A 25,730-nucleotide genomic window follows, 5' to 3' on the forward strand; every position below is an offset into this window, starting at 1 on the left:
GGAATTGTGGAGAGTTGAAATGATGGGAGTCGATATAGCGATCAAACAAGGACGAGAAATTTTGTTTTGGTACTGTTGAACGTGTCTTCGAATAATTTGCTGTTTGTTCTGCTTTGTTTGCACTTGAAAAAAATTCTTCCACAAATTTAATTTTTCTTCACGTATTATTTCTTTGCATATTCATTGACATTTTAAGCTCTGATAAATGTTTTTTGGATAAAAATAGGATAAAAAAAATATGTTGTCCACTCTTTTGACAATGGGAATTTAAAAGATTCTCCAAGGAAATATATTTTTGAAATACTTTTTTATTTGATTTTGAAATTTTAAATCGAGCTGCATCAAATTAAGAAACATTTTCAAAATAATTATCTACCTAGAAATGTTGAATTTATTTTATTCTTTAATCAAACTGGTTGTTGTTAAAGTCCTCCACACAAATTAATTATTCAATCTGTTTGGCGATAATCACCAAATTAAATATATTCAACTATAATGACTGTTGCAAAGCTAGCAAAACCACGATTTTAAAAACGAAAATGTGCATTAATTAAAAAAATGAATAATGACTTCATTGCATAAATAAAATATATTATTCAACCAATGAATAAAACGTTCTATTGAGTTGAACCTACCATGGCATATCTGTATCAAATTCGTGCTAAGTTTAACAAATTCACTTATGAATTCTATTTATTGCTCGTTAGCAATTCAAATAAGATGCAGTTTATTAACTACATAAACCTCGCGTGCACTAAGTATTTTTGAAATGTGTATTATACTCCCTAATCTCAATACTATCATTTCTATTTAATTCACGTTTCAGCGTCCATTTACCAATCTGCGCCTCCACTCCACAACATAAACTGTCTCCATTCCACCTCATAGTTTCAATCCATAATCACTCTATATATTTTTAAAAAAGTCCACGAGTTGGGTTTAATTGTTCTGCAAATGTTGAAAATCATATAAAGCTAAAGAAAATTTAAAAAACAACCAATGTAATATCTGTAACTTACTTGTGTGGTAGTTCTTCATGGTAAGGAACTACACGAAGATTATTACGGTTGACGGTGATGATGGTGACGATGACGACGACGGTGATGATGAGGATGATGATGAAATAGGTTGTGGAAGTCGTCATCATCAAAATGGAATGATGTCAGGGTCTTTCAGTTTTTTGTTACTGATGTAGTTTTTGAGGTTTATTTGTTGTCAATTTTGAAATGTTGACTGGTGACTGCAGTTTGTTTTTTGTTTTTTTGTTTTTTTTTTCATTAATTCGGATCGTTCACGACAGCTTTGATGTGAAATTTTTTGAAATTAAAAATGGAACAAACTGAAATCATGTGAAACAAGAATTGGCAGCCAACAAAATTCTATACAATTCAAAAACTAATAAAAGTAACGTCGTAGAAGTTATCAAGACAACAGAAAATATAATTAGAAATGATTGTTCTCTCGCTATTCAACACATTGCTACCTTTCAAGGGGGATTAAAATTGTATTTTTTGCTTCATTGTGCGAAGTGTTTATACAATACCTCCATGCGTGTTCGTATCCGTTCATAGGTTTGATGATATTCTAAGAAAAATTTTGGAGTTAGCGGTTGAGAAATACGCTGCTACAAACCTTGTAGAACGACTCGCGGTTGGACATGTCGACGAAAGGCATGCTGCCAAATACGTTGGATTTGCGCGCTAAGTAGGAAGACACTTCTGGAAATTGGTGGCGGTTGACGTTGTTGTACGATTGATGGCAAGATGAATTACTGTTCAGAAAAGTTTCATTGTTGCTGTTGTTGTTGCTGTTGTTGATGTTGTTGCCGTTACTGGTCTGATGGTTGTTATTGGTTTTGTTATTTAATGCATTGTTACTGCTATCGTCGTTTTTGTCATTATTATTATTTACGTTTTTGTCGTTGTTAATGTTTTTGTTGTTGTTAATGTCATTGATGCTGTTTATTTTGTGATGTAATACTGAATTGTGATTATTGTTGTTGTGATTGTTATTGTTATTACTGTTGTTATTGTTGTTGTTGTCATTGTTCATTTGTTCAAGGTTATTGTCGTTGTCGTTGTAAGCGTTAGAGCTGTGAAAAAATTGTTCACTGTTGTTCAAATCGTTGTTGTAAGAGTTACGTAGAGGGGATGTTGAATTGTTTATATGGTAGCCGTCGTTTTTGTGCTTGTTGGAAAGGTTGTAGGTGTTGCAGTTGTCACTCATTATCGGCGTCGTTGGTCGTGTTTCCCTACTGCACGTTGCATTGCCTAACAAGTTTGGTGCCTGTTGTAGGCGGCTGTTGTACAAATTGTTGTGCTGTTGAGCCCGCAGCAGCAGCGTGCTGTGGTAGTTATTTCTTTCAATTTGGTCGTCGATATCGTCCGAATTGTTTGGACGCAAGTAGTTATGATGTATGTTTAAGTGTGGATGTTGCAACTGAGATTGAACTAAATGTTGCTGGGTGTGGTGGTGGTGGATAGGATGATGTTGTTGCTGCTGCATTTGTAAATGTTCTTCCAAGTTGTTACTGTTGTTGTTGCTTTGAGAATGTTCTCTACTTGGGTTGAGGCCATCATAGCTGTCGTCATCCATGTCCTCCATGTCTTCATTGTCTGAACCTGTGATGTTCGCCAAAAGTTGATGAATCATGTTTTGAAATTTTTTATTTTGAATAAAATATAGAAAAACATTTTCATTAAATTATTAAATTATCATTCAAAAGCAAATGCGAATGAAGTTGTTTACCGACCAACACAACCATTGACACCCATCTGCAAGGGTGTCATTCTTTTTTCCTTCTGCCTCCTGTTACAAAACCACACCCTTACAACTTCTTTCTCAAGTTGCAACTGCTCAGCCAACGCTGCTATTTCTTGAGCGGCTGGTTTTTGTTGTTTTACAAAATGTGACTCTAAAGCACCTTTCACTGTTATTTCAATACTCGTTCTCTTTTTACGTTTCCTTCCTTGGGCGGCAATTTTGTCGATGCTGGTTGGACTGCCGGTGGTCGAGTCGGCCTCTTCTAGCCACTTTTGCAGCAAAGGTTTTAATTTGCACATGTTTTTAAAACTGAGTTGTAGAGCTTCGAAACGGCAAATGGTTGTTTGCGAGAAAACGTTGCCGTACAGCGTGCCAAGAGCCAAACCAACATCGGCTTGAGTGAATCCCAACTTTATTCTTCTTTGTTTGAACTGGCGAGCGAATTGTTCCAAATCGTCGGATGTTGGGGAATCGTCGTCAGACTGAGCGTCTGGCATTAGACCTGACCCAGACATGAGACCGCTAAGTTCTCGCGAGGACAAGGGACTTCCAAATGAATGTTGAATGCCAAGCGCGTCGGACAATGAATCGTTACCAGTTCGCGCTGCCAGTGAAGATCGCCAGTTTTCAGAATAAGTTTGATAAGCTGCAGCCGCCGTTGGAAACGTTGAATATGGAGTACAATGGTTGACGAGGAAGCGATTAGGATGATGATGGTGATTTCCTGAATGATGAGATTCTGTAGAGCTTGATGTTTGCCATGCTTGAAATGGATTGTTGGTTGATTTGAACTGGCTGAGAGCTGATTGAGACATCGTTTGGTATGCAAATCGATAATCTGGACTTGTGCTTCCGGACTGCTGATTTGATTGGTCATTTTGGTTCTGCTGAGTTAATAAAAACGGCTTGAAATCTTCACCATTACCAAACCATCCAACGTTTTTGGCCATTGTGTAGTGATGATGAGATGCGTATGGTCCAAATCCAAACCACTGACCGTAATGACCAAGCGTTGGAATCGTGTTGTTTTGAGTGAATGGTTCAGAATTGTTGTTGTTGCTGTTGAGAAACAAGTTATCTTGCGCTGTTACTGGAGTGGATGAATTGAAAAAATTTGTTTGAAAATTGCCGGAAGTGCTGTCCTGTCCGCTGTTCCTATATGAAGAATAATTTAGGAATGAATTCATGGAATATTCAGATCTCTGAACATCGTTTGATTCCAAATTAGAAGGTTGTTGGTGGTGTTGTTGCGATTGTTGCATTGATAAGGAATGTTGCAGAGGTGGTGGAGTGGGAGTTGTGAAACTTTCATTTTTGTCTTCATCATTGTTGTACGAAGAAACTGCGTAACTGTTGTTTTTGTTTGCCGTTGTTGTTGAATTAACTTCTTTATCACAATCTGCAGAATTTTTTGCAACACTGCCATCCTCACCATAGATTGACAAGCAGGACTGCGTCGTTCGGTTGCAAGATTGGGCGTTGCTGAGTTGGTTAATTTTCTGTTGTAGTTGGCAGTGGTTGTATTGTTTTGAAACGTTTTGTTTGTACGCTGAACTGTTGAAAATGGCGGATGAAAAAATTGAAGGGGTGAATGTTGTTGACGTGGCTGATGTGATGACAGAGACCGGTTCATTCATCGCTTGGTGGCTTGGTGGCAACTAACTTTGTAATTAACAACTGTGAAAGCATAAAAACGTATCCAAAATGTTATGAATTAGCGAGATTGTTCAGTATATGTTGTCATTATACTAAGATTAATCAAAATATTTACTGTGTAGGATATATAGTACATTAGTCAAGAACAAACTAAAAATTAAAATTTGGGTAATAAAAATAAGTTGCACAAAAATCACAGCATTTTTTATCCATTTAGCAAGAGATAACTGGTAAGAAAAATAAGAATAAATGTTCTGAATTTTTTATTAGTTTATTTCACACTATCGCTCTTTTCCCAGCAGAAAATTGTACCAACAATCGAAGTTGAACGTCAAATCTGACTTGCAAATATCCCATACAGACAAACATCCCATCCCATGCATATCTCGACATCAGAAGCACACGCGTAAGCATGCATCCGTACGTACGTACGTGCGTGCGTGCGTTTGTTGCTGCAATAGAGAACGCTCTAGATATATATATGCATGTAATGTCCCTACTATAATAATATTATACACATATATAATATGTACTTATATGTAATATTTGTATTGTATATGCACCTTTGTGCTTATATATTGTGTATGTATCTCTATACATGTGTGATATTTATATAACAAATATTCACATCTATGAAGCGCCAATAAAATTTACAAAGTTATGAATTTATACGCTAACATTTGCAAGCCAATCGTGTGTGTACTTGACATTTTGGTTATTTTCAGTTTGAATGGGAGAGTGAACCGCGCCATAGAGTATTCCTCGTGAAATATTTTTATTTAAATTTTAATGAATAATGATCTCAACGATTAAACTCTTCAAATAATAGAATAAACAATCGTATACATGAAGTGCTCATATGCAAATGTTGGTTATTCATGAAATGCATCCCCAATATAGCACACACACACACACACACACACACACACACACACACACACACACATGCACGCACACCCCATAACCTCTTCCAAACAATCACACAGCCGCGCAATATACAAACTAAACCAGGTTTATCCATTTTTTAGATTAATATTACTTGTTTGCTTGTCTAAAATAATTAATAATTTATATATTGATTAGGAGTTAATTTATTTGAATGTAACGCATTAGCTGCCATTTTTTGTAATACTAATACTAAAATGTTATATCATTAAGTCGTCAATAAGAAAATGTTTGGCAACCAAAATCTCTATTCTTACTTGCTACACTTGAAACAGCTTATAAACAAGTTAACAATGTTGTTTTTTAGACTGGAGTATATTTGCAGTTAGATTCATTCAACAATAAAATATTTATTAGCCGAAATCTTTTTGTGTGTCTGTGTTTGTGTGTAAACGAATGTGCATGTAAAAGTGGGGATGTGCTAATTTGTATATATGTACGTATGTATGTGTGTATGTGTGTGTATTGTGTGTGTGTGAGTGTGTGTTGTGTATGAGTGTGTGTGTGTGTGTGTGTTGTGTATGAGTGTGTGTGTGTGTGGTGTGGTGTGTGGTGTGGTGTGTGTGTGTGCTTTCGAGAAGGTTTTAAAATATACGAAGTTGGTATTTTCAAGTCTATAGATGAAACTGCACTCGATACTTCTGGCTTGTTTCTTTCTAAGCCAAACTTTCTGTTCAGCGTTTTTGAGTAAATTTATGAAAAATGAAAAAAAATTGTTCTGTTGTTTTCGATTCATTTGTCGAATGGTGGGGGAACGTTCACTCACTCACTCACTCACTCACTCACTCACTCACTCACTCACTCACTCACTCACTCACTCACTCACTCACTCACCCACAGGTGCTTGGGTTCGATTTCTATGAAGTATTCATCAGGTGCATCATAATCGTCGTCGTCGTCATCACCGTCATTATGCTGATGATGATGATGATGATGACGATGATGATGACGACAACGACGATGATGATGATGACGGTGAGGAGGAGGAGGAGGATGACGATGATGAAGATGATGATAATGATGAGGATTTATTGATCGTCGACAATGAAACCTAATTTTTAAATTTTTTTATTTCTAGAAATTAACATTTAAAACATTTCAGCAATTACAACGAAAGAAAGATCCTAGCTAGCATGAGATTTTAAATTCCTTAATTTCGACAACAAACGAATGAACGCTACAAAAACCAAGAAGATCACATACACTGCTAAAGAATTTTTATTTTAAAATATTTTCACAAATTCAAACAAATATAAATATTAATAAACACCCACAAACCGTGCAACAGCAATTATTGCATAGTGCAACATACCAAAACAACAACACAAAATACAACACAACGCAACGAAACAACAACACAAACACATCATAACAACACAATGTTAATGTCATCTCAAATCAAAACATTTTCAAGCATACCTACACTAAATTTTGTGGAACCATCTGAAACTCAACATTCAAATTGAGGATTTTTTTATTTTACAATGCTCTCTATACTAGTATATATTTATTATCTACAAAATTGTTTGTATATGTTTTACGTATTTATTTATTCATATACGTATATACAAATGTATACAATTGAAACCCATCTCACACGACATGTTTATACTGTATTGTATAACTATAATGTACATATTGTATGTTCATAATTGGTAAAACAGCAAACATACATTTTTGTTAACACCAACTCCAGGATTCATTCAAATTGCTCTGTCAACAAGTGCACATCCAGACTAACTTAGAAAAAGCCCAGGGAAACATTTATATGATGCATATTCAAATCACATACATGCATATAATAAATATATACATGTATATACACGGGAGTGCATGCATGCATACAGAAGCGTATATGCAGATACCCAAACGTACATACAATTGTTTCCAGATGAATGCACATCACACACACACACACACAAACACACACATATTTATAAATACAGTAACAGATAATACGCCAAAGATATAAAAAAAGTGGCATATACAAAAATGAAAGAGGAACGAAAGAATGAAGGAAAGAAAGAATGAAGTATCTGCAGTAGCTGCAGTAGCTGCAGCAGCTGCAGTATCGGCAGCAAGAGTAACAGGAGAAGCAACTGTAAATATTTTTTTATATCAAAATTTTGCATTAGCGCAGGAAATGCTCTTTTTCTTGCACACCATACGTCATCTATTTGATCATCTAGTCACGTGTTTTGCATGAACGACGTTCATTGGTCGGCGACAACGTGTGACTGACAGGCATTCTCTGCAATGATTTGTAAAAAGTAGGCGTGGCTCCGTAATATTTCCTTGCTGTTTGTTGTTCCGTGTGCGAATGATGAATGTGCAATTAAATTAATTAATGGGGAAATTAATTGTATAATTTGTTACATTACGTTGCATTAAATTGATCGTCTGTGTGTGTATGTGTGTGTGTCGAACCAACGTTTATGTGTATGTCTGTATGAGCGTATGTGTGTCTGTGTGTGTATGTGTCTGCCTGTCTGTGTGCGTGTTTACAGGTCTTCCATGGGAATGAATAAATAATTCAGAGTGGTCGTTACACATTACAATTTTATTTTAATATACCCCTTATATCAATTTTTGTAATGTTTAAAAAGTAGAAACGTCCCAGCGTGATGATAGTGTGCAACATTGGAAAGTCACTTCAACGGTCGTCTCAACCCGCGACCAGCTTCGTGGAGTCACCGTCAGCTGCATCTGGATGCATTTCAGTATTAGTACATAAGTATGTACATACAATATATAATATGTATGTGGGTATACATATTAAGTTCACGCACACACAAACACACACACAAACACACACATAAACACACATATGTATACATAAATATACGCTTGTAACGTTGTTTTTGTACATCTTCATGCATCTTCATGTGTGTGTGGTGAGTGTACATAATGTACGCACGTGTACGCATTTATTCAAAAATGCATGACGAATATGGTGTGGTCAGTGTGTGTTTGTAATTGTTGCCGTGGGTGTCAGTGTGTGGGCGTTTGTATTCAACAACAAATCAAAAAAATTATATAGGTGGGTAGAAAAAACTGAAGTAGACATGGGTGGGGGCGAGCGGGCATGGAAACAGTATCATGAAACAAGATGGGGAAAATAAGTTACTCATTCAACTAACTTATTCGATTGTATATTTTGGCTTCATCGCAGACTCATCTACTTACTTCATCATCAACTCACTCATTCAACATTAACATTAAGTTTATTAACTCCATCACTCAATCAGTCATTCAATCATTCACACGGAAATCAACTCAAGTTTATAGTCTTAAAACAAAACTGCAGATGCAATCCCAAATGTTTACCAACATATACTATACACATATCCTTACATATATGTTATATATGTGTGTGTGTGTGTGTGTGTGTGCGTGTGTGTGCGTGCGTATGTGTGTGTGTGTATACGCCCCCGCACGCAGCGCACACACATGTGCGAGACATGTGTTCGCTGCACATTGCACATATACATTACAGACAATAAATACTTTGAATATATATATATATATACATATATAAATATATATATATATATATATAGTATATATTACTATATATATATATATAGTATATATTACCATATATATATATATATATATATATAGTAAATGTTAGCAGCACACACAGACATATACATTATTTAGCGCACACTTGAAATGATGTTTGTCATTATTGACGGATGGCGAGCAAAATGATGTCTCTAACATGGAGAGTCTGGTGCCGTGCTGTCTGCTGGTGGGTGCGTTCTGTTTTCTTGTTCACTGAATGGAGGAAAGAAAGTTTAAATTTGCATTTCAAACACATTCATTCAATCATTCATTCATTCACTCACTCATTCATTCATTCATTCATTCAATCAATCAATCGTTCATCTCTTCTAAAATAATGAAACTTCTGTTCTATAAAATTTTTTGTTAATTAAATTTTAAGTTTGTTATAATAATTTGATTAGATGCGCAGGTTTATGGTGAAGTGATCATTCATTGATTGGTATCATCCTCTTCCCAGTAACGCTTTACATAAAATAAATTTCTTTCATTAGTTTTTCGGCTCGTTACTCTTAATCAAACAATGCAGATCGTTTTGAGAACAGAATATTCTTTCTCAACAGTCATATTAAATACATCACGAACAAGTAAACAGTGCATACATGCGTATCGTTTGTAATATTTCAAAATGAAAAATAATTGAAGTTGATTAGGTAACGAAAGATTAGCAAGGATATAAAGTATAAAAACGCGTGCCTGTGCGTCAATCAAATCATTTGTTCACATACACAGGCTTGCATGCATATCTGATACAACATCAACAAAAAATTACAGGCATGAAAATTAAAATGTATTAAAACCAAATAAATACACACACACCTACAAACTAGATGCACACACACACATGCTTGACCATCAGATGCATACAAACACATAAAACACACTCACACAAACAACTTACACATAAAACAACTTACACACACACACAAACAACTTACACACACACACAAACAACACTCACATAAGAAAGATGTAAACGTAAACTTTACTTAATCTCGACATCGCACAAACACATAATATATATATATATATGTGTGTGTGTGTGTGTGTGCGTGTGTGCGTGCGTGCGTGTGTGCGTGTACATTTGTATAGGTGCGTGCAGTGCACGTATGTATAGCGAGAAGGTCGTAAGCGGAGATAGTGGTGACATTAGAGAGGACAGAAGAGGAGCATGCATATGATCAGTGTATATCAGATGACCTGGTTCGTCCCTGCGTTGATTAGTTTGACCGCTGGACGGGAAAATGCGACTGGACAGGCTAATTGCAGCATGTGTCTGCAACGTAAGACGACGTTTGTGCGAGAACGCATGCGCGTGCTTTGATACAAAACATAAACAACTGCTTGTTTATAGGAAATACTTTTTATAGTATGTTCTTAAAAATGTCATTAAGTTTGTATCGTTAAAATGTCAACAAAATGAGGTATATAATGATCGAAACACATTTATCCATGTGCAAATAGTTTAATGGGTTTACAATGCTTATAAACAACCAAAACATGTGAATGAATTTGTTGTTTACTTTCAAATAAAAACTGATCATTTATGCTAATTGTATGAATGCATAAATGTGTGCATAATTGAATGCAAACAATCATATACGTATATGCATACATACTTGTATATATCGGTGACAACAAGCGTGTGATTTGTCCGTCAACAAGTGAATGAACGCGTGTTGCGCGCGGTGATGATGCGTGCAAAGGTGCACATTTTTTGTACAACCTCCAATGTGGAAGGTTTTTGAATCTGTGAGGATCTATCATGGAATTAAAATTTCAGGAGCCATTTTGATCAAAATCGAAATTGTTTGATCACACAAACAATTTCTTAGTACAACCAATAAATTAACATTTATGTGAAATGCTGAAGTTTATCTAGTCTCTTAAAATAAAAATTTCTTCGGCCATCGTTTGCGACCATTTCGTTAAAAAATTTACATCTACCGGCAAAATCTCTTGATAATGAAGCCGTTAGTCACAAAAAACTAGACAGCGTTTTTTGTTTTTGAAAATCTTTTAATATTTTTTAAAAATTTAGAATTTTAATAAGGCGTACTTACTAAATTTGTGGTAAATCTTCATAGGAAATTTTTATTTTTGAAATGTTTGAGCAGTAATAATTTCTGATTAGAAAGTATTCAATTGTCATCAATCGACAAATATTATTCATCTTAACACGCCGGTGTAATATGTTGTTGATTCAGAAATTCATAAGCAACTAGCAACGTTCGGTGCTATCATTTGTTTGCAGGTACCTCTACGCATTTAACCAAAACTGGACAGAAAAGATACAACGTCGTACCATCCGACCTGTCAATATCTCAATTAAATAATACGATAAATATGATCCTTGGATGGATCGCAAATTCATTCTCCAGCATTTTCCAAAACAGCAAGTGAGTAAATGAATAACAGACAATGCAAAATAGCATCAACGAACTGAACATTCATTATCTAGAACAAAACGAAGGCATGATTAAAAATAACACTGATGTCAACACGAATTCGAACGTCAACTACACCAAACATATAAATCAAACATGCATTAACAACAACATCAGCAACGCCATCAACAACGTCAATAACAGCAACATTATCAACAACAACATCAACAAAAAACACTTGCTAACATCAATCAACCTTCTTTTTTTAGACTGAGCTTCAGCCAACATCAGTCGTGGTGCCATTTTTTGAGATTTCATTTTTATTTATTTAGGTCAGGTCATGTTTCAAAGTTCAAACAAGAGAGCAGATGGCAATAGAAATGAAAAAAAATGTATACATGTATGTATATATATATATATATATTTGTTTGTATATTTATATATACATATTAATAAACAAATAGATAAGATATATATATATATATATATATATATATATATATATATATATATATATATATATATATAATATAATATAATATAAGCGTATAATAACAATGTCTTTATCCGGATTTCTGCATATATGACCTCATTATTGTACAATGTACATAGCTATATATCAGGTATGATCTAAACTCATGAGTTTTTCATTGAATATTTGTCTTGTTTTTATAAATGGTTAATTAACTGCAAGGTTTTTGTTAATTTTATCTTTCAGATGCCCACCATACCTTGCACCAGATTAACATACAAACAGACACAAACACACACGTGCATACATCGACCTACACGCACATGCACGCACACAGTACAATCCTCTAATAGAACAAAGAATGAAACATAAAAGACATGAATCCGGATGAAAACAGATTTAAACGTACATACAGGACATACACACGCATGACAATTTGTTTAAATTAATAAATGCAAATCACGAGTAAAAATAAATCAATTAAAATAAATAAAAATAACAGCATCGTCATGTATCAATCCAAATCAGTATCCAATGACTCTCCGTAATTAAAGGTAAAACATTCTTAACTAAACTTATACATATATATATATATATATAAGTGTGTGTGTGTATGTGTGTGTGCGTGTGTGTGTCTGACACATAAATATTTACACATACACGCATACACACACACACGTACAACCACATGCACGCATGCATACGTACCTACACACACATACTTTCTTGGAGCAAATAAGAGAAATTTCCATTTTTATTATCGACTACGACGACCATTCTTTTATCCTGCAGGATGTAACTCTTAATGATGGCATGGATTATCACGTGACCGATGCATTGTCCGATGATTGCCTCTCGAACACACGCTCACACGCACACTCATACATACCTAATCCCTTGTTTTAATCGTTAATCTTGCTGTTGGTGTTATTTTAATTCCTTCTCTTTGTTTAGGAATGCTTTAAATGATACTTCATCCATTTGATTTTAATGAATTGTTGTTCGTTACTTGCTATAATAATTAAATTCAAGTCTTATCTTTCAGGCAAATAGCAGTTTTAAAACACAAGAATGCATGCTCACATAACAACAGCAAAGAAACATTTGCACAAATATACAAAGCATGCACCATTACAAACACATACACACACAAACACACAATCAGACATAATCACAAAGATGAACAAGCCTTGGTTCAATACACACAAACATGGTTCTCGTTCTAAATTGGTATATCCGTATTATTTACATAAACTCTGCGTTCACACAACATCAGCACTTGAGCTACACGTTCGTACACCGCTCTGAGAAGCGTTGCATGAGAGCATGTCTGGAGAATAATTATCATTAAAATATTATTTCATAAACTGTTCATCTCTTTGACTACACTGTGAAGGTAAATTTAGACTGGTAAATATTTTTGTGTTATTGTTGGTTAAATAACAAAAATTTAGGTGAAATATTAAACAAACAACAATTTTAAATAAATCATCCAGTCTCCGATGGAGAAGATCGATCGAGACATGAAAATCATGAAACTGGCACGCACGCAACAAGACATGTCGCACGCACGCATTGCGCAATCCAAACGCACCTAACCTTACAACCAACAACGATAACGACAGCAGCAACCACAACAAGCAACAGCAGCAGCAACAACAGCAAAACAACAGCAGAACAACAGAACAACATCAACAAATCCCAACAGGGCACACACAACATCACCACACACTCGTAGGAGGAGCGCGTATTTTAAAAATCTGAATAATGGAGCAGGGATTTAAGCATATCTAGCAAATGGATGAGTAGCATTGGATTGATCAATTAGTTGAACCGACCAGCAGGTCACGTGTTCATGACATTGACGTAATAAGGTCACATCCGCATAAACTATCCTCCCATTCTTAGCTTTTTCTTGCATCAATTTTCATCTACTTCATTTTTCCAAAAAAAAAAAATAAAAAAACAAAAATTGGGTTTTAAACAAATGAAAAATAGCGTTGAGTTAAGAGTAACTGACGGTAATACTGCATGCAAAAAATTGATTATAATTTCGTTCTTAAAAAGATTCCTCAAATATCAAAAGTTTATAATTAAAGGCGAAAAAAAATAATTATCCTTTAGAGAAACCGAATGAAAAATAGGAAGGCCAATTCATGAGGCGCTCCATTCAATTAAACTTGCTTACGACCTCGTAGCGCATTATTAAACAGCTCACGATTTTTTTTCGCACACCGATATGAATTATAATCACCCACTCTACAGGGAAAAAAACTTCACCGTTCGACCCCAACGTCTTTCTGGATTATAACTTGAATTATGCTTACAGATCATGAATTGTGACGAAATATTTGCTATAAAGCCAAAAAAGAGCATGCACAAACACAAGAGCGCTCTCAGGGGATTATTTAGAAACGCGGAAAAGGGTTGGGTCATAATTTAGGAACTTGAATAATACTCGAGTCACAGATGTGTCAGACAAGTGCATGAGACAAACTCTATGGCACATAAAGATGCTTTGCCTCTTGAATACGTAATGGAATGCTCCTAACGATATTGACTTTGATGCGTGCACACTTGTCTCCGTTATGAATATTAATGTCCTCTTCTTGGTTCAATCGTATTCGTTTCTGCTTTTGTCTAAAATAAATAGACGAATGAACGAAGCTTATACATTTTATTTTTTCAATAAATAAATAATCTAATTAATATCCCGATAAATTAATATCTGATATAAAATATTTAAATACAAAAAAAAACCAAAAAACAAATTAATGTGTTAAATATTTTTTTGATTGCCCAACAAATTGTTGATGCTCATTGAATTTTTTGCGGTTGGATGTTGACTACCCAGACCAGAATGATTGCCATTTGTGAAAAAGGAATGGTTTTGATAGTACGTGACGGCAGAGGGTAGATGCGAATAAGTGGAAGCTACATTATCACTAACACTATTGAAGTCGTAGGGATAGTGATGCGTCGATTGAAAAAACGGTTCCGTCTGCATCGACTTGACAGGAAGTGATGCATTCGATTCTGCTCCTAATCCAAGTGGAGGTGGCAAGTCCGTGAAAAGATTGCTAATGCCAAAATGATGAATGGATGGAAGAGCGGATGGCAATCGTTTTGCAGATAACGGAATATGAGATGAGCTCAAAGAAGGTTGCTGCGTCAAATCCGCGATGGATGTCGAATGATTGGGATAAAAATTTAATTTGATGTCGTTAGATTGATGATGTGAACCAGGCAAAGGAGGGATTAGAAAAGAATTTAAATTTGGTTCAGGATTTGGCTGGTAAGTATTGTACGATGGCAGAAAGTCCTCATCATTGGTCAAATAAGTTGGCCGGTCGTGAGATGCTACGTAGAAATTAGGAGGGAAGTTTGACGTATCGTATCCTGATTGGTAATCTAATTTTTGATATTTTGATGATTCGTGTGAAAATTTTGGATATTTTTTTGAAGAAAGCTTGTTTTGAATTGATATAGGGCGCTTTGAGAAAGGTTTGGCAAAATTTAAATTAACAGAATCTGGAGATTTGTACTGAACATTCTTTAAGACTGAACTGGTTAATTTTGACGGTATTGAAGGAGACGATCGAGCGGTTAAGGGGTATGAATCTGAATTCGTAGACAAGTTGAGATAAGGAGTGAAGGTTGTAGGTAAATTATTTGTTAAGTTAAAATGTGATCCGTCCTTTAATTTGTACTGACTGTTTGAGTCAAAATTGGGATATTGATTTTTTGTTGTACTTACTGAAAAATACTGCGAACTCAACGTATTCGATGAAGAGTCATAATATTTTGAAGTAACAGGATATTTAATTGACGTTGTCATTGGATAAAGATTGTTTGTAGAAGAAATTGCTGAGGAAAAATTTCCAGAATCAGAACTTTCCGGAAAATCAAAAAAATTGTTAGCCTTCAAGTATCCTGGATTAGATTCAAATGATGATTGCTTATTGACGAGATACTGATCATTCTTGTTAACATGAAAATTGTCGTTTTGATGCTTGTTCATTTCATTGTATGACAAAGGATAAAACGAAAAAGGTTTGTTCTTGTTAGTCTGGTAGTCAGTTTGATCGTTAAATGGAACGACACTACTAGAACTATCGTATGAAGGAGGAGCAACCAAATTTTTGTTTTGATAGGCAAAGTGGTTGTAGTTGGAAGAATCATTTTTCTTACCAGACGCTGAAAATAATGGTGTATCGAAAGATTTTGTAAAAACAGTATTACTATTATCATTATTAAAATTATTATTTCTGTTATCATTGTTAAAATTGTTATTTATGTTATCATTATTAAAAATATTGTTATTTTCAAGATGAGACTTATTTGCTGATGGAACGTCAACATGAAAATTAACTATTTTCGGCTTCTGAAATTGTTTTGACTGAGCATTACTTACGCTGTTGGCAGAATGTTTGATTGAGTCACCATGAGAAAAGCTGAACTGAACATTCATGTCATTATTAAATTTTCTGATGCAACTATTTTCAATTTTGTGTGAAAAAATGTGAGAATTATTGCTAGAAGGTAGAATATTGAACCTGCAGTGATTTTGGTTTGAATTATATGACACTTTTGCAAAAACAGAATCTAATTCATTTGAAATTTTTTGATTTTCGAAATCTGTCGCTTTGGTGATGTCGCTTGACGAATTTTTTTGGAGATCAGCAAATGGCTCCGACATATTTGTACAAAACGAAAGTTTCTGATTTGAATTTCCAGTTTTCAAAACATTACTTGAGCTATTAACACTGTCATTAGAAACCCTACAAAAATTTTGAAAACTTGTTGACTTGTATGCAAAATTATTTGCAGTACTCCCTGTCTGCTGAAAATCTTTATCATGTAAATAGAAACTGAAATTATTTGAGAACGAATCATCTGCACCGAAGTTGTCATTGTTGTATTTGTTGTACTGCATGTCTGAATGTCTAGCAACCCAATCTTTGGTTGAGTTCAATAGCTGCTTCGATGAGCTGACAGATTTTGTTTCTTTGATGGAAGTAAATATATCATCATCAAATTCAAAGTTCAACACGGATTCATTTAAATAATTTTCAGCGTTCGTAGAAAAAGCAGCGATATCTTCCGTATAATTTTGTAGAATATTCTTATTAGTAGACGTTTTATCACAACTCATTTGAAGATTCGTACTAGAGCTGGTCAGCAGATTTCCAATGTTGTGATAGCTGCTCTTAGATTGAGAAACTGCATTTGATAGGGCATTATCCAAGCTCTGGTTAATAAATTCGTGTTCATTGTTTTCCATGGAGAAACCGACGGAACCTTCCATAACGTTAATAAATGAAGATTCATGAGAAGATGCATCAGGAATGTTTGTGTCGGTTGTGTTGTTAATCACTTCCTTATCATTTGTCACAATTTCTTTATTTGCTGTACTCTTCATTTCATTCATCTTGCACGTTGGATCTTCAATGTTCTTTGCTACAGTCCATATCGGTTTTTTCATTTTACTATTGACTTGTGCGGTTGATTCAAGATCAGATGTTGAAAATGCAGTCGTCATGTTGTTGTTGTCAGCGTCATTCTGGTTAGAAATTGATGAATCAGTGGGTGGAACACTCATTACACCATCATTCTGAGTACTTACATCATTTTGATCATTCACATCATTCTGAGTACTTACATCATTTTGATCGTTTACATCATTTTGAGTGCCCAAGTCGTCAACAGCATTTACATTGTTATGATCATCTACTACACCTTTCACACTTGATCTATTTTGACTCTGCACATCACTTTCATCATTTCTGGTAACATCTATAGTTTCAGGAGCAGCATTATTTCCTGATGATTCACTGCCTTCTTTCACAGACTTCTTAATTTTTGTAAATTTACTGTATTTAAATTTATATTTATTTTGTAAATAATTTGTTCTGCTCAAATGACAGCAATGGAAAACTTTGAATCTTCTTCTGTTTGGAACCTGCTGTTTGTTTCTATAACCACCTTTTTGCTGGTCACTTCTACTTTTGCAATTAACATCTTTTAAAACATCGTTACAACTTGTGCAACCCTGAGATGAAAACATATTAATGGGACAATCATCCTTGCCGACATCACATATGCTTGCATTTGAATGTGGTTGAATTGTATTGATGTTTGCAAATGGTTGAACTGTTAGAAATGGGATGATATTAAAGCCCAGACTGGCATTTGATACTGGTAATATCTGACCAGATGGACAAAGAAGGGCAAACGAGTTGACGGACTGACCACATTGAATGAATGTTGGAGTCATTGATGTGTTAACATTGTTCTTCTTCGATGAGACCAGATCAGTAACTGTACTGGAACTATTTAAGTTATTAACCTTTTTATCATCGTTCCTGAATGTCACAATGCTGGCCAATGATGAACTACTTTCTATTGTAGTAACAGACACCTTCGTTGTGAGACTTGTAGTCAAGAGTGTGCTCGTACTCAGAGAAGGTTGCTTGAAATATCGAGAAATTGTAAAACATTTGGAAGATTTTACACTGCTAATGCTGGCAGTGATATCATTTTTGTTGTTGCAGCTGCTATTTTTGTTGCAGTTGTCATTGCTGCTTTTGTTTTTGCTGCTGCTACCTATGTTGTTGTTGTTGCTGAGCATGGAGGTACTTCCTATGAAGTCACATTGTACCTGACAGGATTTGCTTTCAGTTGATCGCTTGGAAGACCAGTGCTGGGCAATGTTTGCGAGGTTTGGAACATTTATACCTTCACAATAATTTTTTAATTGAGTTGATAATTATAAAATATATTCTACAAATTAATTTTGATCAGTAACAACATACATTGTTTTTCTATTATGTTTTTCAGCTTTCCAATCTCTTTAAAACAACTTTCAAGTTGAGCTTTCAAGTCAACGATTAGTTCACCTGTAAAAATTGCACAAGATAAATTTACATCACATATACTTTTATAAAATGTATGAGCATTGTAACATTACCTTTAGCAATGTCAGCTCCTTCCTTTAACAACTTACTGTTTTCATGTTCCAAATGTTTCATGTATTCTATGGCTTTCAACAAAATTTCATGATGGGTCTGTTAGTTTTCAGTTTATGATAAAATATCTTTAATGATCTTTAATGAATGATAATAAATAGATTTTTAAAAACTTGCCCATTTTTGATTTCTCAATATAGAAGTTGGCAAATATTTTCTGAAGTCATCAATTGCCATTTTCAATTTATCTTTTCTTCTTTTTTCTACACTGTTGTGACTTTGTTTCTTTTCTGATCTAAATTTTTAATGTACATTATAAAAATATTACATTATTATTATTATTACTACTAAAAAATAATAAAATAAAACTATCAATTTACTTTTTAACATTTATATAAATAATTGATTCATCAACACAAAAACAAACAGAGAATAGAGATAAAAAAATTATTTTATTATTAGATTAATTAAAAATTATAATAAATAATTTATTAGATGAGATTAATTAACATTAGTTAGAAGGATTAGTAGGTCATTGTCATTAGATATTTATAATATTTGATAATAATTTAATTAGTGAAAATTTTAAATTTTTTGTTTTTTTCTACTAATTTAATTTAATAATAATTAATAGTTAATTATTCAATATACTTATTAAATTAAATAAAAAAAAACAAAAATTGTTTAATTTTTACTTTTCTACAATATTTAATCCAGTTAACACAGCATGCATAACATTCAACAAATAAAATATTTTTTACTTGTTTTCAATATTTTCAGGCATCTTTAAAATGGATCTTTAAAATAAAAACTTTGATCACAAAATATAATAACAAAAATTAAATAACATTTTTAGTGTTTACTTTTAGTTAAATATGTTAAATGTGCACGGAAGTTAATAAAATTTTCAAAAATTTTGGTATGAATGTCTTCGTGTTTCCCATCTACTTATAATGCATATCTCCGTCACTACTTCAATTATACTAAATAATTAAATGCTCTACTTGTTTATATGTTACCTATTTTTGAAATTTGTTACTTTAAAATGTATTAGTTTTCATAATTACCAGTTTTTCTATTTGTCTGAAATAAACATGCCACAGAATTTTGTCCCAAAAATTGAGCTATAGTTGTGAGCTTAACGGAGGCCATGAAAAATATATGACCTATCAATCATCCGAAAATTAAATATTAATTTGCAATAAAATGTTTATGCATATTTTTAGAATATAGTAATGCGCGATGTCAATGCTTTTTGGCTTCCAGTGAAGTGTAATGAGAAGAGTGGGATGGGACAAGCCCGCGAGTCTTTGTACGCATTTTGATAAAAAATGAAACGACCAAAACAAGGTCGTCAGCCACAAATGAACATCTTAGCAAATTCCACCCCACCGGTCAACGGCAGACAAATTCACAAATGCGGTCCTTCAAAGGCAAAATAGTTTTCAATGCGGCCCTTACAGCAAAAAGTTAGCCCGCCTTAAAGAGATCCCAGCTTATCGCATGCAATGTGTGTGACGCGTGCATTATACAGCTATGTTATTAATTACAATAGTAGCAGTAGTAGTATAAGTAGCAGTGGTAGTAATCAAAACAATAAAAATATAAAAAGTGTCTAGTTGAATGCACAGTCAAAACAATGACATCAAATAAAAATAATTAAAAAAAGAATAATTTTTACTACTACTACAAATTATATAATAAATGAACTTAAACACAAAAAACACCAAAGTATAAAATTTCTATTTCTTATGAACTAGTGTTACGGCTTTTCAACGTTTCACTAGTCGATGCTGAAACATCAAAGGTTTCATTGTTGTTGATTCTCGGAAGACATCGGCATAAATTATTACAGGCAAATTTCTAAATTTGTTCAAAATTTTTTCAATTTTGAAAACGACCTCACACAATCAAGTTATAGTGAGGATAATGTCAAAACAAATTTGTAAACCATATACAAATTTGAATGTGCGAAGCAATGCAACCAAAACTTTTGGAAAACAAAATAACAACAAAAATAAAATAATAACAAAATAACATTTTATAACTGATGTTAATTCATATTTGTGCTTGTTGTTGTTTTCAACTAATGTGATGGTGTACATATTTTCAAGTAATTTTACTGATTCAGTTTATTAAATATCTTCCCTTCCATTTCAAAAAGCAAATTATAGCCATCTTCGAGAGTTGTTTGAAAATTTTCCCGTTACATTGCAAAATCCAATATCGATTTAATGCTGGTCTTTTGTTACACTGCCATTAATTTTTTAAAACAGCCCATTCAAGTGCAGTGCGTCACTAGGCGTTCTTTACAAAATTTCTTGAATCTAAAAAAGATAAATCAGCGTAAAGATTACCATACTCAGAAAACCTCCGTTTTAAATTATTAATCACTTGATCCTTAACTACATGTGAACAATGGCAGGAAATTCATCTTTTACATTGTCATGCGATTGGTTTGCAATTCTTTTTTTCCTTCCAAAAAGTATGCAACTCAATGTCGAGATTTTTTTTATCTGGTTCACTGTTTGCAAATTTTGAAAAATTTGTAGCTGCCTGAAGAAATAAATCGAAATTTTGCTGTTTTAGGTTATAACCACTGACCTCGGATGCTTATTAAAGAACGAACGAGCGAACGAATTATGTAAATATATTAAGATTTCTTCTATAATGATTTTGCTTTTTCAGTTCAATAAAAACTATTATTTAAATTTGTCATGTAATTGAAGGTAATTTCTGCTAAAACGAAAAACGTAATAACTTTTTTGACATTTGGCAGCCACCGGCCCGCCGAGAATTTCTTGGTGTCCTGCGGCCAAGTCCAAGCCAGCTCATCATCGTCGCCATCATCGTCGCCATCATCGCCGTCGTTGTTGTTGATGTTGATGTTTTTTCTAATTTGAATTCTTAATTTGGATGGTCAATTTTTTGTCGCAACTCTGTGCAATGATTAGAATTTTTGAAAACATATTAAATGATTTTTTGTCAGGATGACCAACAAAACGAGATTTTTGCCCAAAGAATATGCAAATTAATAAAATGAAATAATGAAATATGCAAAGTATTATAACGAAATAGTATTATGAAATAATATAATGAAATAATAAAATTTTTTGCCACGTAAATTATGAAATAAAATATGAAATTATATTTTGAATTATCATGTAATGATCAGATTGTGTAATGGGTTAAAGCAGGGATGGGCAAACTACGGCTCGCCAAGCCATTTTATGTGGCCCGCGAGTCCTTGTACACATTTTGAAAAAAAAGAAAATGAAACGACCAAATAAAAAAGCCGTCAAACAATTATTATGACCAATAAAATTTGTTAGCCACAAATAAACATCTTAGCGAATTTCCCCACCGGTCAACGGTCGAAAAATTAACATATGCGGCCCTCCAAGGCAAAATAGTTTTCAATGTGGCCCTCACAGCAAAAGGTTTGCCCACCCCTTGGTTAAAGAGATCTCAGCTTATCACATGCAACGCGTGGCAGCAGCAGTAGTAGCAGCTGCAGTAGCAACAGCAGCAGTAGTAGCATCAACAACAGTTGTAGCGGTTTCTGGGCAGTGGGTAATTTTTGAACGAAACGTTTTAAAAATAGTAATCATAAAACTTTTCAATGTATGCGTGATATATATTTATGACGGGTATCAAATATACATATATCACATGTTGTATGTATGCATGGTTGTCTCTGTTTGAATGTATCTACCACACAGGAATCAGATATTTTTCTATTAACAATAAATGTTTTGGTCTATATTACGGAATGGTTAGAACGCATGATATTATCATTATTATTATAACTATGTAATATCTAGTTGTACACTTACGATCCATTCCTTCATTTATATTCATTCATTCACCTCTTGCATTTGCACAGTCTGTTTTTGTTCATTCAAGAAATTTTTAATCTCAACTTTACGATGGCGAGACACGTTTTGTTTGTAACTTTTATTTTATTAATTGAACAAGTTATTTGTGGAGGTAACAAACTGTTTTATGATACTTTTGTATTTAAATATTTATTTAATCAAAGTATAATACTAAGTGAAATTTATTTTATTTATTAAATTCATTGTCATCTGCTTCAATGAATGAAAATTTTTTAAGCCATCACAAGACTAGGTAAACTATAAAGAATGTTATTGAATCACAGCTAACGATACAAAAGATGTAAAAGTTGTAAGATTTCAGCGTGGAAACAATTTGAAAAGTAATGCACTTGTATTGTAAAATTTCAGAATAAAATGATGTATTACCTATGCTTCAATTTTTAATAAACACTGGTGAAATTGAGCTAGCTGACGGTAGAGGAAAAATATTAACTAAAAAATTCATTGCATTTTTAACCAAACTAAAGCATTTTTTACTTTAATTAAAAAGATAGGCAAAATTAAATTAATGCATATGACTCTTGCGCGGGATGTTTTGAAAATGAAAAAATGTTTTAAAATATTTAGTTTTAGTTTTCATCTACTTGCCTTCATCCAATAGTTAAAACATGAATTTTTCGAAAATAATAAAATGATTTAACAGAGATACTTGGTACCTGTTGGAACTATATTGACGCACAAACAAGCGAGTGCTTCAGTCCTGTTGAAAGCGCAGTCACGAAGAGAGCATGTTGCAGAAGTTCTAGCCTCACCAGAAGAGGCTGGTCTCCGAAAGTTCTCTCAAACACTGAATATGCTTTGTACAAACAAGTTGGATCACGACATGACTGTCAACATTGCGTCGGTAAACAATTTTATCGATTTAACTCTTAACCTGTCAGAGAAACCAAATTCATTCAAAATAATTCCTCGCGCCTCTTTCAGTTTCGTGCAGAAACATACAATGCGGTTTGAATGAGGTGTGCAAAGAAGAAAATGATAAAGCTGTTTGCAAATGCAGTGACTGCGCCGACGCTCCAAGAAATCAAATTTGTAGTTCGGGTTTCAAGACGTTTGACAGCGAGTGTCACAGGATTAGTTATCTTTGCAAGAATCCAGAGGATAATTTTAATTATTTTAATTACAATGGATCCTGTAAAAGTATGTAATTTTTTAAAGAAGTGAATGAAATTAATTTAAATATTGGTAAAAAATAAAGTAAATTTTGAAGGTGACTGCAATATAACTTAAATTTATGTGATAATTTAGCATTTGAATGAGATCATTTTCAACATATCATAACCTGCCAGGTGATTGCTCACAAGTCATCTGTCCAAGCGGGCGTCACTGCGTTTATTTTGAAACTCAGCCCATATGCATCCTGTGCAGCACGTGCAACATCGACTGGGGAATTGACGGACCAGTCTGCGGCACGGACAACCGCACCTACGATAGGGTCTGCACACTGAATAAAGATAGCTGCTTGCGCCACAACGGCAGAGTGAAGCTCGCTTATAATGAACCATGCAGAGGTAGTTGTTTTGTTACCTGGAATGAAAATTAAGTACATTATTTGTTTCAAATATTAAAAATTTACTCAAGTACATCAAGTAACAAAGTTGCATGCCGAAAAAAATTTAATGAAATGTTTTACCAGTTTAGTTTCATGACGGGACGTTCAAATAATGTTGACGTGCGCCAGTGTAGGTAAATTGTTTGTTGATGATATTTAGTCAAGCGACTAAAATATCTTTGTAAGCATTAAACAAAACATATAGCATAACATCTCAAAAATTTATAAAAAATGTCCATTATATAATAGTGTTTAAAACTAAAATTGCTATAAAATGCGAATAGAGCAAATAAACCACTAAGGTCTTTAACTTTTAAAAAAAGCTCCAAAGCCCTCTCCGCATATTCTTGGCAACGCTAATTCTTTATAATATTGTGATTCAATAAAAGAGTTTTATTGATTGATTTGTTTATGTAATTTTTTATACAAATATTCTAACGCGGATGAAAATTAGTTCTGACTAACTTGCACTTTATTCAACAGCATCAGCCTCATGCGACAATGTGAAGTGTAATGATGGACTTAGTTGCTTGGTAAGTCCCGACACCCACATGCCCAGATGTTTCGAATGTTACGACTGCCACACTCCTCGGGTATCTTTTCAAGACGACGGTCCTTTCTGCGCTACCAACGGCAAAACGTACCAGAAATACTGTAGGATGGTCGAAGATGCTTGTCAAACCAAAACTTATATCGGAAAAGTAAAGTCGGGGCGATGTTGACATTAATCTTTCTGAGAAATGTATAAACCAGATTCATATTTTTATGTTTCTCTCAATAACTTTGAATTTAATTTGTTAGCGTTGTTTTTCTGTTAATTTGTTAAATTTTCGAAATACTTTCTATTTTATGGTTGTACGGGATTTCAATTTGCTTTCTATTGCAGTTATGTTATGTTTTATTAATATTTTAATAACGATGAGATGTTACGACAAGTTTTTTTGTAATCATAATGTTAAATATTTTACCATGCATGTAAGTAAGGTTTTATTTTATTAATCTCTTAGATCATCTCTGCCGACTGGCTACATTTGTTATGACTATCTGAACAAATTGAACATTTTTATTCAAATACTTTTATTTCACAACGATGGTAATTGTATATAACACTTACCAATAGCAAAACACAAATGGAGTTGTCTCTCTGGTCTCTGTCCACTCATACAAATAACTATACACACCAATTAACACAGTCGTTTCAACGTCTGAACCAATAAACTTGTTGAAACTGTAGTATATTTCAATAAATGTAACTCATCTGAATGACTTGTTTTTAATATATATATATATATATATATATATATATATATATATATATATATATATATATATATATATATATATATATATATATATATCTGCAACTTGATATGTGATGTCAATGCCACTCCATTTTTAATGGGAGTAATGCGATAAAGCTTTCTATCTAGCTAGCGTGTTCCGAAAATGTACTTAGAATATACGTTGTATTGTACATGGTACACGGTTAAAATTATATAACGATACCAATAATTCCTTTTT

At 33.6% G+C, this 25,730-nt stretch overlaps 3 protein-coding genes across 3 annotated transcripts; 1 reads left to right on the top strand and 2 right to left on the bottom strand.

Moving 5' to 3' along the window:
- Positions 1 to 2,780: 2,780 nt before the first annotated feature.
- Positions 2,781 to 3,245, bottom strand: HELRODRAFT_142779 (hypothetical protein; the record flags this gene model as incomplete). The annotated part of the gene is made up of 1 exon (XM_009024461.1): positions 2,781 to 3,245. A coding segment is annotated over one exon (465 nt), but the record flags the coding sequence as incomplete, so codon positions are not given.
- An 11,324-nt stretch (positions 3,246 to 14,569) lies between these two features.
- HELRODRAFT_162180 (hypothetical protein) lies at positions 14,570 to 19,542 on the bottom strand (the record flags this gene model as incomplete). The annotated part of the gene is made up of 5 exons (XM_009024462.1): positions 14,570 to 18,528; positions 18,606 to 18,689; positions 18,761 to 18,832; positions 18,932 to 19,053; positions 19,520 to 19,542. The coding sequence occupies 5 exons, from the start codon at positions 19,540 to 19,542 to the stop codon at positions 14,570 to 14,572; spliced, it is 4,260 nt and encodes a 1,419-aa protein (XP_009022710.1).
- Positions 19,543 to 20,175: 633 nt separating this feature from the next.
- Positions 20,176 to 25,426, top strand: HELRODRAFT_188890 (hypothetical protein; the record flags this gene model as incomplete). The annotated part of the gene is made up of 7 exons (XM_009024463.1): positions 20,176 to 20,227; positions 22,091 to 22,198; positions 23,301 to 23,501; positions 23,582 to 23,797; positions 23,947 to 24,168; positions 24,693 to 24,910; positions 25,403 to 25,426. 7 exons carry the CDS (start codon positions 20,176 to 20,178, stop codon positions 25,424 to 25,426), a joined length of 1,041 nt encoding a protein of 346 aa, XP_009022711.1.
- Between the last annotated feature and the right edge of the window lie 304 nt (positions 25,427 to 25,730).

Source organism: Helobdella robusta (assembly GCF_000326865.2).
Source record: "Helobdella robusta unplaced genomic scaffold HELROscaffold_4, whole genome shotgun sequence".
Taxonomy (NCBI): Eukaryota; Metazoa; Annelida; class Clitellata; order Rhynchobdellida; family Glossiphoniidae; genus Helobdella; species Helobdella robusta.